The sequence below is a fragment of the Rhinolophus ferrumequinum genome, chromosome 9 (assembly GCF_004115265.2).
Source record: "Rhinolophus ferrumequinum isolate MPI-CBG mRhiFer1 chromosome 9, mRhiFer1_v1.p, whole genome shotgun sequence".
NCBI lineage: Eukaryota > Metazoa > Chordata > Mammalia > Chiroptera > Rhinolophidae > Rhinolophus > Rhinolophus ferrumequinum.
In genome coordinates, this window is record NC_046292.1 from 29,999,341 (window position 1) to 30,013,795 (window position 14,455).

Sequence of the window (14,455 nt, forward strand, 5' to 3'; positions counted from 1 at the left end):
CAGTCTACAAAAGAGACCAAGAAGGATCAGCAGAGAGGCGAGTGAAAACCAGGCGAGTTTGGTATCACAGACTCCAAGGAACAACTTTCTGAGATGGAGGGAGTGCATGCTAAGAGGTCAGGTGTCCACTGGATTTACTTTGCCAGTGGGGAGGTCAGTAGTGCCCTTGGCAAACAGTTTCATGGAGGTGTAGAAATGAAAGCCAGCTTGGAGTAGATCGAAAAGGGATGGAAACGTTTAGACCATGCATGTATAGTGACTCTTGGAAAAATCCCTTTGTCCAGCTGCCATCTGGCTGGATAGACTTTGGCAAACCTTACTAACACATGGCAGCTCCAGAGAGGTAATCGGCCACATGACATTGGTATTTGTCAGCTCTTGGGGAACAGCACTCCTTTGAAAGCTGCTTCTTCTGGTTCACGTTCACATTCATTCCATGTTTATTTTTATTACTGTTGTTTATTCCCCACCTCTAGATAAAAATTGAACTAAAGCAGGCCCAGCAGAAGTTATTAGATAGTGCAAAGATGTGCTCTTCACTCACAGCAGAGTGGAACCACTGTCAGCAGAAAATCAAGGAACTGAAGCTGGACGTTCGTAAGCAGGCTCAGAGCATTAAATCACAGGAAAAGCTGGAGAAAGCTAAAGTTGCTGATGCAGAGGAAAAGGTAACTATCCTCACATTTAATAAGTAACATGCATTGAATACCACTGCTGAAATCCCGTTTCCCTGGATTTCAAGAAATGGATATGGTGCAAACTTGATAGAAGTCTATGGTTTTTCTTTACTCTTCCATGCTTTCTTCTTTTTTGACTTCATCTGCTCCTACAATTCCAGTAAATCTTGTGGTTTTCTTTTTTTAATTGTGTGAACTTAAAAGTGTTTCATTAAGGCGACAACATGAACTTAATGAGACCAAATAACATTTGTTTTATACTTTCAAATTTTGAAAAGCTTATTCTCCTCTCATTTGGGTTGGCTGTTTCTATGATTTTAATTTTGTCATTTTCGGAGGGATTTGTGTCGTGAAATAAATCTTTTGAAATATTGCCCCTGCATTTTAGGTTACCTAACACCAGGTGGCAGTAGTATGTAACAGTTGCACATTTTAATCTGTGGGTTTGTCTGAGAGTCAAATCTTACATAAAAAAATGTCATTGCATTAAACCATATAAATATAAAACAAACATCAAAAAGTAGATGACAGCAATCTGAATTAAACTCAAAAGCCTAATGTTGAGCTGAAGAAGCCAGCATGAAAGAGTGCATACTGTGTAATTTTCTTTACATGAGGTTCAAGAATAGCCGACACTAAGCTATGATGATAGGATAGTGGTTGTCTTTATGAGGGGTATTAACTGGGAGGGGACACGATGGAATCTTCTGTGGTGCTAGAAGTATTTTATATCTTGGTCTGGGAGGTGGTTATATAAGTAAAACTTTATTGAGTATGCTTAAGGTGTATACACATCACTGTATGCTATTACTCCATTAAAAAATTGGTAAAATTGGTAAAGATTGGTAAAACTTTTAAATTTAGATAGTACTAAATATTGGTGAGGATTTTGTGCAACAGGAACTCTTATATACTGACTGCAGTTGGAAGCAGGAATTAGTATAAACACTTTGGAAAGCAGTTTGGCATTGGTATCTAGTTAAGTTAAAGATGTATATATTATACAACCCAACACTTCTACTACTAGGCAGAAACACTAGAAAAACTATTACACTGCACATAACTATCAGGAGACAGGAATTCAGTCCTTTTCATAGTAACATTGTTCCAAATCGCAGAAAATTAGAAACAACCCAAATGCCCACTGACATGAGATCAAATAAATAAATGGTACACAATAGCACACAACAGTAAAAATGAATGAACTGCAGGTACAGGCTGTCATTCAACATAGTACTGAATAAAAACCAGGTCACCAAAAACATAGTACGATTCCATTGATGTAAAGTTCAAAATAGTACAAAATAAAAACCATGTCATATAGAGATATATATTGTTAAAAGAAAAAGAAAATAAATTATTAACACAAAATTTAAGATATTGGTTTTCTCAGATGCGGAGAAAGGAGGGTAACCCAGGAGGGTCACAGAGTGGACTTCAAAAAGTATCGGAAATGTTCTCTTTCTTAAATTGGGTGGCGGGTTCAAAAGTTTGGCATATGTCCTTGACAGAGAAGCCAATGGGTTGATTCTCTCATCTGTGGAGTAAAAACTGAATATCTTTAAGTAAGCATTTCCCCGAAGCAGAACCAGATGGGGCAGCTCAAAGGAACTTGACCTGGTCTCAGATGACTGGCTGCCCACTGCCATTGCCCTTGAATCATTCTGTGTTGTCACTTCTCCTATGATGTGTGAGCTCTGCAAGGACCTAAGTGCCAAGGCTTAGGGCTGATGCAGAAAGCCCTTCTCTTAGAAAAGGACTGCCATCCACTGGCATCCAGTTTGTGGGGAATGTGGTGTGAGACCATTCATTGTGAAGGATTCATTGTTGAGTCAGGAATACACTATAGGGAGAACGGCTATTCTGCTGAAATCTATTCATTCAACAAATATTTATCGAGCACTTACTATGTGCCAGCCACAAATTTAGATGACAAAGGTTTATAAAAAATACGTAAACAAATTTAAAGAGATTTATCTAACAAAAATATTTTTAATGACACTTTAAATCTAACATGTAATTTCTAAAACAAAATTATATATCTCTTTCAAATTCATAAATCGTATTTTCAGTTCTACCAGAATGTTAAAGAACCTATTACTGGTGCTAGGCAATATGCTAATAGGTACTTGGCTTGGAAGAGACATCTACTTTGTGTTGAGATATTATTCATGAATGTAGCCACACTGTGGAGAAACCAGACACTCTCACACGTTGTTGTTAGAAGTGCAAATTGGTCTAATATCTATGGAGACAGTTTGGCATTATCTACCAAACAAACAAACAAATAACAATAATCTTTTTGCCCTGGCAAATCCACATCTGTAAGTTATTCTAGAGCCATTGTTTGTAATAGCAAAAGATTGAAATCAACTTGAATGTCCATCAGTAGGAGGCTAAATAAGGTATGGTATATTCTTACAGTGGAATGGTATGCAGCTATAAAAGAGAGGACAATTCTATAGATGTGTATAAAGTGGAAAAATCACTGAGTGTATTTTTTATTAAAAAGCAAGATATTTAACTATGTATAATATGCCATGATTTGTGTAAAAATGCGTCTATGGAGAGAACTATGTAATGATATTTGTTTATATATGCATAAATAAATCTCCAGAAGGGTACTCAAGAAACTAATGTCAGTGATCTCCCACCTATTTGGTGGAGGAAGACAGGATGGGTTGGGGAGAAGACTTCAGTATATAGCTTCATTTACACACACACACACACACGCACACACACGCACACGCACACACACTGAGCTTGGGGAATGTGTTATATATTGCAAAACTTAAGTAATTAATTTTAACGTTAAAATAAAGCTAGCCACATTCTTTACTTTATATCAGGTTTCTTTGTTAGTACTAGTATATTTGCTATTTATATGGTATTTCCCTAATTGGAAAATAGGTCACACTCTTTTTAAAGTTTTATTTGTAAACTTTTCTCATTCAAGATTTTGGATCTGCAGCAGAAATTAGAACATGCTCATAAAGTCTGTCTCACAGAAACTTGTATTTTGGGGAAGAAGGAACTAGAGGAAAGGATAAGAGAAGCAATGGAAAATGAAACTAAAATAAAGCAACAATATCAAGAAGAACAACAGAAGAGGTAAGAGGAGCAAAGACAGCAGTTTCTCGTAGGCTAACCACGATTACCAGCTTCCTCAAGTTACCACTGTAGTTCCTCTGTGTCCCCATGAAGTAAACTCAGTCACACAACTTCTTACATGTCGTACTTATCACATTATATTCTAATTTCTTTTGTTTGCCTTTTGCTCAAAGTGTGAGATGCTTCAGGGCAGGGGTTATTTCTTGTTGTTTTGGGATACTCTTGGTGCCCCAGTAAATATTCTTGAATGGCTGGATTGCCTAGGAAATATGATACTCTGGGATTTGTTTTTCTAACTCTACCATGATTGGCACAAAATGCAGAGTAGAATGAAGTTGGTGTTTTGTACAGATCAGCTGATTTTCTTCAAAGTTCCAGATACTTTACGGGTATCTTAATCATCAACAAGCTGCTACCAGACAGGAGCTGTCATATATTTTTCTAAAATTGTATGATTATCATTAGGATTTTTACTTAATTAACCTTCTTGGAGGGCCTAAATTTCAGTAACTGACACTTGCTTCTATAGCACTCAGAGTGATTCACATATATTTCAAGAAAAATAGTGTTAGTCACTGAAAAGATATACAGATATCCACATGTACTATGAAGATCAGAAACTTACTTTGAGCTCTAGTGAAAAGGGCTAACATAGGGCTTGACATGCATTAGGTACTCAGTAAATATTTAGTGAATGAATGAATGTTTGGGTAAGTGAATGAATGAATGTACAAATGAATAATGAATTCACTCTGTGAGTTATTGTAGAAAAATACTTGTCTCACGGTTACTCTAGCAGGATGGCAGACTGTCCTCCTGTTGTAATACAACTAGACCCTGAATAAATTACACTAAGTATACCTTTTAAAGCATTGCTCACAAAACAAGAGAAAGCCCTAAGGGCAAACATACAATGAGGTAAAACAAAAATGGTGAATGGCAAACAAACTCCTAAGTCAAGGAGCAAATAACTATCAACCTGGGGTTGAGAGAAGAAAGAAACTGAGAAAGTTTGCAACAGGTAGGATGGCTGAAGTAGAGACTCCAGTATTTAGCTGGGAATTTTGAAAAGCTAAAGTATTTCCCCAGCAGGAAGGCCCCTGGCTTCCTAACTAAGAAAATCCAAATTATCTATGGAGGAAGGCAACCCCAATTTAGATATTAAGGATTCCTATATATTAAGTTTAATCAAATATACACTGACAATCGAAAATCACCAAATAACACAAGGAAACTGGCTGCCAAGAATGAAAATCAGCAGATACAACAAGCAACCAGATTTATAATCTCCAAAAACCAGAGCAATTAAGAATTATGAAGAATCAATTGTAAAACAACTATGTGAAGTTTTAACTAAACAAAAGATGTAATCAAAGATTTGAACAAGGACTATTTAACTTTCCTGAAGCTTGGTTTCTTATCTCTAAAGTGGGAATAATAATACCAGTTCTATACATTTTTTGTAAAGATTGGCTGAGAAGAAATACATAGAAGTAATATTTAAACTAAGTATAAGAAAATGAAATGTTTAGGAAAATTATTTTCCACAAAAAGGGGTCTATCTAGTATACATTGTTTTGTAACCTGGAGGAAAGCAAGCCCAATTTAGATATTTAGGTAATAATCTACTTTTTTCACTTAAAATAGTATGATCTGTTTACCTGCTATTAAATCTTCTTCTAGAACATTATTTTAATAATATGCCAGAATTTATTTCATCAGTCCTTTATTGTTGCACATTTACATTTTTTCCCAGTTTCTTGCTATAGCAAACAATGACGTAATACATATCCCTTGTAGCGAAATTTTTGTACATGCCTTTTATTAGTTCCTTGAGATAAATTCTGGCTAGTACAATTGTAATTAGAGCTGTTTGTTATGAATTTTTAAATGTTAAAGAGCTCTATAAAATAAAAAGCGTAAGTTCTTTAGCATTCTATCCGTTAGCAATAGCTGCTTTACGTAGCGGCTACGTATTTCTCAGAATTTTTTCTATGCATATGCATACACTTTTCATTATTCTTATTTTATTAACAAAAGTTGACTCATTTAAAATACATTGCTTTGGAATTTGCATTTATCGCCTACCAACATAACATGGTCATCTTATTAGCCATATAGTAGCTGTATAATGTCGGGCAAGCTTCTTATCCTCTCAGTGCCCATCCCTACCTAGTGTGTCATAGGACCATTCTGTAGGTTAAATGAGTTATAAGCAGTTGGGTTGTGTCTGGCACAGAGTAAGCACTTATGTCCATCAGGGTTCGACCAGAGACGTAGAACCATTAGGAGAAAAATATATTTCATAAGAGACTTGTTACAGGGATTTAGTCTTATGCAATTTCAGGAAAAGATTACACAGTCTGTAAAGCTGTCATCTTTGCATCTTATGCTGGAGCTTGAGGTCTGTAGAGCAAACAGTCAGGAAGTGAAGATGGATACAAAGTGACGGAGAACAACAACAGGCTGACACTCATGAGCACAAGCTGAACCCATGAGGATGGATTGAACTCATGTCAGTTCTCAGGGCCTCCAGCCTTGGTAAGCTAGGTGTCCTGTGGGAGAAGCTGGTCCCCCTCATCAAGGAGCTCAACAGGCACCTGGCCCAGTACATGGAAAGGTGAAGGAGCATCAGAGGGAAGGTGGACCCGTTGCAGGCCTGCTGTTGCCTCACACCAAGATGAGCAGCAACATATAGAAGCTACAAAAAGCACATGCTTCAACTTTCCAAGCATAAAAAACAAAATGCTTCAGTTCCACCCTCCAAATTTGCACAAATATATCTTTTGTAGCCACTCCAACCAGAAAAATACATGAACGGAATTCCTACCCAAGTGACACATTACAAAGCCACTACTAAAAAGATGTTATTAAAAATAAAAAATAAAATAAATAAATAAATAATAAAAATATGTTATTGCAGTATTTGATGTTATTGTTTCTATTGTCATAATCATCATCATCTTCCTCAGTGAAATGGAAAATGTTCCTTTTGATGAGAACAAAATGTTTCGGGACAAGGGACGTGGCATGAAAATGAGACTAGAATGATGGGCTGAGCCTAACTAGTCACATTAAGGAGTTTGGACATGTTCATGGGACATAACGGTCTACAGTTTTCCTTTGTGTTCTGTCATTATCTGGTTTTGGCATTAGGGTAATGCTGGCCCCTTAGAATTAGTTAGGAAGTGTACCCTCTTCAATTTTTCTGGAAGAGATTGTAGATAATCAGTATCAGTTTGTCCTTAAATGTTTGGTAGAATTCACCCATGAAACCATCTAGGCCCAGCGCTTTATTTTTTGGAAGGTTATTTAGTACTGATTTAATTTCTTTAATAGATATAGGCCTATTCAGATGATCTGTTTCTCCTTGTGTAAGTTTTAGTATATTGTGTCTTTCAAGGAATCAATCCATTTTATCTAAGTTATTAAATTTGTGGGCATAGAGTGTTTCATAATCCTGTATTGTTCTCTTAAAGTCCATCGGATCAGTAGTGAAAGGGAGCAGAGTTTGCATCCTCTAAATATGCCTCTTTGGGATATTGATTATTTTAGGCTGATTAATTTTAAGAAACGGAAGAAAGGGAGAAGCTCAGAAAACCAAGTAGAAGTTATCCTTTGTTAAAGGACATTTACACTTGTAAGGGTATTTCCCTCATTATCAGAAAGAGGAGGATATCTCTAGAAACTGTTATCAATGGAAAGGTGTGGACTTAAATCTACATAATAATATTTTGCTTGTTTATTGTGCTTTTCCTGGTAACCTCCCATAACTTACTCCCCACCCCCACCATCTTTTTTTTTTTTTTTTGTCTTTAGCTATAGGTGGTATTCAAGGTAAAGTCTTCTGCCATCTTGGCAAGTTACTCAGTGTTCCTAGGTCTCTCCCATGTATACAGGAAGTATATGTGTTATTCAACTTTAATTTGTTTTTCTCCCGCTAATCTGTCTCATGCCAATTTGATTATTAGACCAGCCAACAGAACCTAGAAGGGTAAAGGAAAATATTTACTCCCTGACAGTCGTGATGACCCTTCTTTCATTTCTGACATTAGTAATTTATGTCTTCTGTTTCATGGGTAGCCAGGTTAGAGGTTTATCTAGATTTTATTGATCTTTTCAAAGAACCAGCTTTAATTTCATGGTTTTTATTTATTGTTTTCCTGTTCTCAGTTTCATTGATTTCTGCTCTAATTTTTATTATTTCCTTTATTCTGCTTTATTTAGGCTTATGTTGGTCTCTTTCTCAAGTTTTTCGAAGGTGGAGGCTTAGATTGTTGATTTTCTATTTTCTTTTATAATATTTGCATTTAATGCTATAAGTTTCCCTCAACCACTGTTTTTGCTGCATCTCACAAATTTTATAAGTTGCATTTCCATTTTCATGTAAAATACATGTAGTTCAAAATTTTTTTAACTTTTTGAGATTTTTTTTGTCACATGCGTTTTTTAGAACTATGTTTAATCTAAATATTTTGGGATTTCTCAGCTATCTTTGTTATGATTTATAATTTCATAATATTCTTTTAAATAGTTGTATAGCATCCTGTTACATAGATCTATCATTATTTATATAAATGTTATTTAGACATTTCGCTTTGATAAATAATGCTATTGTTATTGAACAGAAAGAGTTTATCCACCTGGCACCAGCAGAGCCAAACACTAAATACTGAGAATTGCAGTAGAGAAAGACTGGCTATGTTATTATGAATGGCACCACCGAGGAGAACGGAGAACCAATGCTCCAAAGGCTGAACTTGCCGATGGTGTGTAGGTTACAGATTACATAGGGCCAAATCACAAGACAGCGTGGGCTAGGGGTTCAGGGTCCCCTTGGGAACTGATTGGTGTGAGGTGAGGTGAGAATAATAAATCACTTCTCCAGGTCTTGAGGACAGCTCTGAGGTCCGCTCTGGCATCCCTCTGTCTGGTCTCTGGAAAAGTAGCCAGTGGGGTCGTTCCACCTTAGGGAGGTCAAGATGTCATCTTTAGCTTAACACAAACTCTTAATCAAGGGATGGCCATTGTTTCTGGCTGCGTCAGTGGCTAATGACCAGTAGGGGAAAGCGCTAAGGCTTACAGGGCGTGCTGTGAAGAAACTGGATAGAGCACTGGGCCTACATATAAGTCAAAATCATACATTAAGTCAGTATTCTTGGTCTCACTATAATGAATATCCTTATACAGAAGACTGCAATGCAATGAAGTCTAAATGTTATGCTAAGGAAAATTAAGGATGCGGTGATAGCACATAGCAGGGACACCTAATCTAGAGAGCTCAAGAAAGCCTGCCTCAAAAAAGCTATTTTAAGTGAGAGTGAAGTACTTGGTTTGGGAAAGCTCAGTAGAGAGTATTATACAAAGGCCTGGAAGAGGAAGACAAGGAAAAGGTTGGAGTCTGGGCAGCCAGTTAGCTCAGTTGGTTAGAGCGTGTTGCTACTAACACCAAGGTTGCCGGTTAGATCCCCGCAAGGGCCACTGGGAGCTGCGCCCTCCTTAAAAAAAAAAAAAAAAAAAAAGGAAAAGAAAAAAAAGGGGGGGAATCAAAAAGGTTGGAGTCACAGAGGAGGAATAAGTGTGGATGACTTGTTTCAGAAAGTGAAAAGGTTCCTTTTGCCTGGAACAAAATGTTTGGGGGTACAACTTTATCTTAAGAGTAATGGGGAACCATGAGGGATTTTAAGCAGAGGGTGTAATCTGATTAGGTTGCGATTTAGAAAGAAAACTCTGTTTCCCATGTATAGGCTAGATTGAAAGAGAAATCAAAGTTATTGGGGAGACAGGGAGTCGCATCAAGCTACCAATTCCTTAGTTTTATTCACTGGCAAAACTGGTCTATTTGTTAATTTTTCATTATTCAAGCTCCACACACAATATAGAAATTAATTTCTAACATATTCATGAGTTACTTTTTAAGTTTCTAACTCCTAAATTTTACTGCAGATACCTCAAGCTTTTTTCGGTTGAAGTAGATTAAAACTTCCCTTTCAGCTCCAAGACTTATCTCTTAGTCTGATCTCTTGATCAGAAATTCAGAATAGAACCAAAAAAGAAGAAATAGATAGTAACAGTAAGGAATTGCTCATGTATATAATGAATTACATGAAATAGAGTTCAAAGGGGGGGGGTGTTGGTGCAGATGTTGGTGAAAGGTAAACTACAGCAGTCCTTGGAAAGCCTGCACTTACATCCAGAAACAGTAGAAGAATGAGAGGCTGAGAGATACGAGCCCCACGTCTCAAATACAAATCTTTCCCAATAATCCATTGATTTCTGAGAAAACTAAAGTTAGAGAAAGCAAACTTATTTGTCCAATATCAGTATTTTTTTTTTAAAGATTTTATTGGGGAAGGAGAACAGGACTTTATTGGGGAACAGTGTGTACTTCCAGGCCTTTTTTCCAAGTCAAGTTGTCCTTTCAATCTTAGTTGTGGAGGGCGCAGCTCAGCTCCAGGTCCAGTTGCCATTGCTACTTGCAGGGGGCGCAGCCCACCATCCCTTGCAGGAGTCGAACCGGCAACCTTGTGGTTGAGAGCCCACTGGCCCATGTGGGAATTGAACCTTCAGCCTTCGGAGTTAGGAGCATGGAGCTCTAACCGCTGGAGCCACCGGGCTGGCCCCCAATATCAGTATTTTAATGACCAAGCATGTTAGTGTTTTGCCCACCAGTGCTATTTCATCATTATTGTGATCATATTTTTCTACATAAATCCCCTAATTCCAAACAGCCTTGTCTGAGATCCTCAGAAACTCTGTCCACTCCCTCCGAAAGAGTTAAATACATATGGCCCTTTTGGAAAAGGGTACATTTCCTCGTGTTAAGAAACAAAATTCGGTGAACACACAATGTGAGATATAGACAATGTATTACAGAATTGTACGCCTGAAATCTATGTAACTTTACTAACAATTGTCACCCCAATAAACTTTAATTTAAAAAAAAAAAGAAACAAAATTCAACTGAATAAATTAGAGGACCTAATTGGTTTTATTCAGTGATTCATGAATCAGGCAGCATGCGTCTAGCAAATAGAAAGGAAGTCTATAGGCAGAAGTGGGGGGCAGGGAAGGAGGTTTCTAGCAAACAGTGGATTATTTTGGGCAAGGTCACCTTCCTTTAGGGAGGGGTGGGGGTCTGTCCAGCAGATGACCTCACTAGTGCTGACCAGGTAGTTCCAGGTTGACCGGTTAAAGGTCATATTCCTGGGAGTGGCTGAACTACACTCAAGGCTTGATTTTCTGATATGAAGCTCAGCACAGGTGACTCCATTTCGGGCCTGTTGTTTCTTTTTTAATACTCATCAAAAACAACTTCATTCGTGATTCAGCTACAGCAGTGTTAACATGTATGCACGTGTATCAAGTGTTTGAAATTAAGAACGCTTTATTGAACCAAGACTACCACCGGGCTCAGAAAGCTATGAGAAAGAGTAGAAAGAATACCGGCTTCGGGATTAGAGCCCTACCTCTATCTTGTCCTAGCTGTTAATTAGCTGTCCTAGCTGTCCTAGCTGTCCTCTCCTGAGCAAGTTAATTAAAACTCTTTGAGCGGCAGCTTCCTCTGTAAAATAAGGAAAGTTATTTCTTCATCACAAGATTGTTTGGGGGAGGGAGAAAGACAAATAAGTAAAGCTCTGTCACAGAGGAGGTTCCCTGTGTTGGTCCCTTTATCTTATGGACACACAGCCTACCTCACTGAACCAAAACAATCCTGTGACAGTATAACAATTATATCTCAAAGAGTTTCATTTGCAAAGCTTTGCAATTCACAGTGTGATTTAATGTACATTAATTGCCCTCAGGAAACTCCTAGATCAGAATATAAATGAGCTACAAAAGGCAGTGAAAATCTTACAAGATAAAGAGAATCGAATGGAAATGACCAGTTCTCAGCAACAATCCAGAATCCAGCAACAAGAGGCCCAACTTAAACAATTGGAAAATGAAAAAAGAAAATCTGATGAGGTAAGAAAGTAAATAGAAATGCTTCTCAGTTTTCCACTTCCCATACAACTGAGTAATAGCTAATAATTATTGAGTGCCTAGCACTTTGCCCATTAAGCTTATTCGGGGATCAGTCAGGAAAGCAGTGAAAGCAGAATTTACTCTAGGTAAGAAGGGATTTAACACGGAATAATATGCTTGTAAAATTGTTGGAAGGGAGAAGTAAGGGTCAGTAGAAGGTCAGAGAGAACTGCTGCTGGCTTTTAATAAACGCAGAAGTTCAGAAATCACCGGGAAGCCAACTGCAGCACCAAAATGGGGATTTGCAGGAACTCTCCCTGAAGCCCCTACTGATGTCTCATCTGCTGTCTGCCCATTCACCTATAATACCTGCTAGTGTTAGGGAAGAACAGTGGCTCTTCCTCCTTACCTGTGTTTCCCAAACCATGTCAAGTGCGTCTCGTTGCAGAAACTAAACTGGAATTCTGCTTTGAAGGGAGTCTGGGAAATGTAGTTTTCAGAGTTCCAACTTTGCAGCACAGGGGAGAGCTCGGAAACGTGGAGGTCCTGTTGAGCAACGGTACAGTCCATTTTGTGTAGTCAACTTCCATACAAACCTTTTTACCCTTATTTAACCTAATAAACAACAAAAAGAACATTACACTGCCACCGATATGATGTACTATCACTCGTATAAATGAAGGCACACTTAACCTCTCAATGTCCCATCAGTATCTGTGATCATTTTGGAGTAACGTTAATTGCTATGTCTTCAGATTCAATCCACATGGAAATACTGGAACTTTAAAATTTAATTATAAAGTTAACGACCAATAATACACTAATATATATTTTGTGATTCCCAAATGTGTGACAAGCCATTCCCACTTGCATCTCTTGGTTCCTTTCCATGTATTCTGGCTATGAGAGAAATAGCATCATATACTATTAGTAACTGGTTAAAAGTTTATACATCATCTTATAGGATATCACCTAACCCCAAAAGATGTTGTCACCTCGCTAACTACATCTTCCATAGGTCTTTCCACTGTTTGTCAGGTTAGTTTTTTTCTGGATGATGGGTTATATGGTGAGACCAATGACTCATATATACAAGCCTTGGTTCCACTTCTCTTACTGTACAATGATTTTCTTGGGAAGAAGCAATGTCGAGTGGAATATCATGACAAGAAATAAGGAATTTGGTAAGTCCACAGATGGTGGTCCTGGTGAAAGTATTATAGCCAGAGAAAGCAAATCCATATCTAAAATAAGCACCTATTCCACTGAGGACAAGTTGTTGTTCTCTCCATGACGGAAGGGGTCCAGCATAATACACCTGCCTATAATCAACCCCTAATGGATGGTGCCATAACAGTTGTTCAACATCGATCTGTGCTTTTGGCAAGTTGTATGGATTAGCGCTGATGACACCTTGCAAAATATATTCCTGCTACCATGCACTTTGTACATGAGCCCATTGAGCAAGCAAACAGATACTGGAAAAAGAGGCTGACGTCTACAGAATGTACCATTTTCACCTGATTATTGAGAACCACCTCTCCTCTGGATGCCCTCTGGTGAGCAAAAACATGTTTTCGTACTTTACACCTGTGCTATCCAGTATTGTGTCAACTAGCCACACGTGGTTCTTTAAATTTCAATTAGTTAAATTTTTCAAACGTATAAATTCAGTTTCTCGGACACACTAGCCACATTTCAGGTGCTCGATAGCCATGTGGCTAACATTTCCATCATTGCAGAAAATTCTGTTGGACAGCATTTTCAGTCCAACTGTCTGAAATTCAGTCCATGCTGTCCAACAGAATTTTCAGTTCTAGGCTCCATTCCCAGACCGCTTTTTCACCAATCCTCCAATATTATTCTTTCCAAATTCCTGATCATCTGTCCAAATATTAGAAACTTCCTATGATTTAATATAGGTCCATGCCTCTGGCCATCTCTCTTTTCAGGTGAAGTGAAGACAGACTTTGTCCACTGAGATTTGCCTTCCCACTCTTCTTAAGGGCCACCCCTCAGCAGAGATGTAATGCTGCAGCAACCCCACTCCAAGTGGTTGTAGCACACTGCACAGAACCATACGCAATGCATGCCTGAATATATTCTTCCTCAGTTCGTTGGCCATAGGAAACTCTCCATGAAGCCATAGGTCTGGGCTGAAAGAGATGGTAATATAGTAGAAGCTAGTAGCACTTGCTCCTGCAACTTGGCACATTTAGGATCTGCTCAGGCTCAGAATGTTACATAGCATTTCCACTTGAGGATAGAGTACTATTGCACATGCCCAACTTGGTGAGTAATATAATACCTAGTTTGGTGAGTAATGTAACACCTAGTTTCAGGAAGGGCAGCTCAGGTTACTTGATCACTTGATTTCTCATGGCCAAGTATTCAGTCTCTACCAGGGCCAAGTTACAAGCAAGGACCTTCCTTAAAAGGTGGATAGTTACTATGGAAGGAGGGGTGGCTTCACTCCCAAATCTGAAGGTTAAACAAGCACAGGAGAGCTTCCCAGAGCCCCTTCCTTCTTTTCTTCCTTCCTTCCTTCCTTCCTTCCTTCCTTCCTTCCTTCCTTCCTTCCTTCCTTCCTTCCTTCCATCCTTTTTTCCTTATTTCCTTCCACAACTCAACAAGACTTTAATGGGTTGCTCACCTATTTTAGTCTTAAAATCACTGTGATCAATTAACCACAACCAAAG

The 14,455-nt window shown here is 38.1% G+C and overlaps 1 protein-coding gene across 1 annotated transcript in view; it reads left to right on the forward strand.

Annotated features, from left to right (window-relative positions):
- The window catches only part of CCDC30 (coiled-coil domain containing 30), a 98,933-nt gene that overhangs the window by 65,793 nt on the left and 18,685 nt on the right, over positions 1 to 14,455 (forward strand). The window contains 3 exon segments of the mRNA XM_033115461.1: positions 477 to 668; positions 3,634 to 3,788; positions 11,594 to 11,756. Coding sequence (XP_032971352.1) covers positions 477 to 668; positions 3,634 to 3,788; positions 11,594 to 11,756 — 510 coding nt within the window.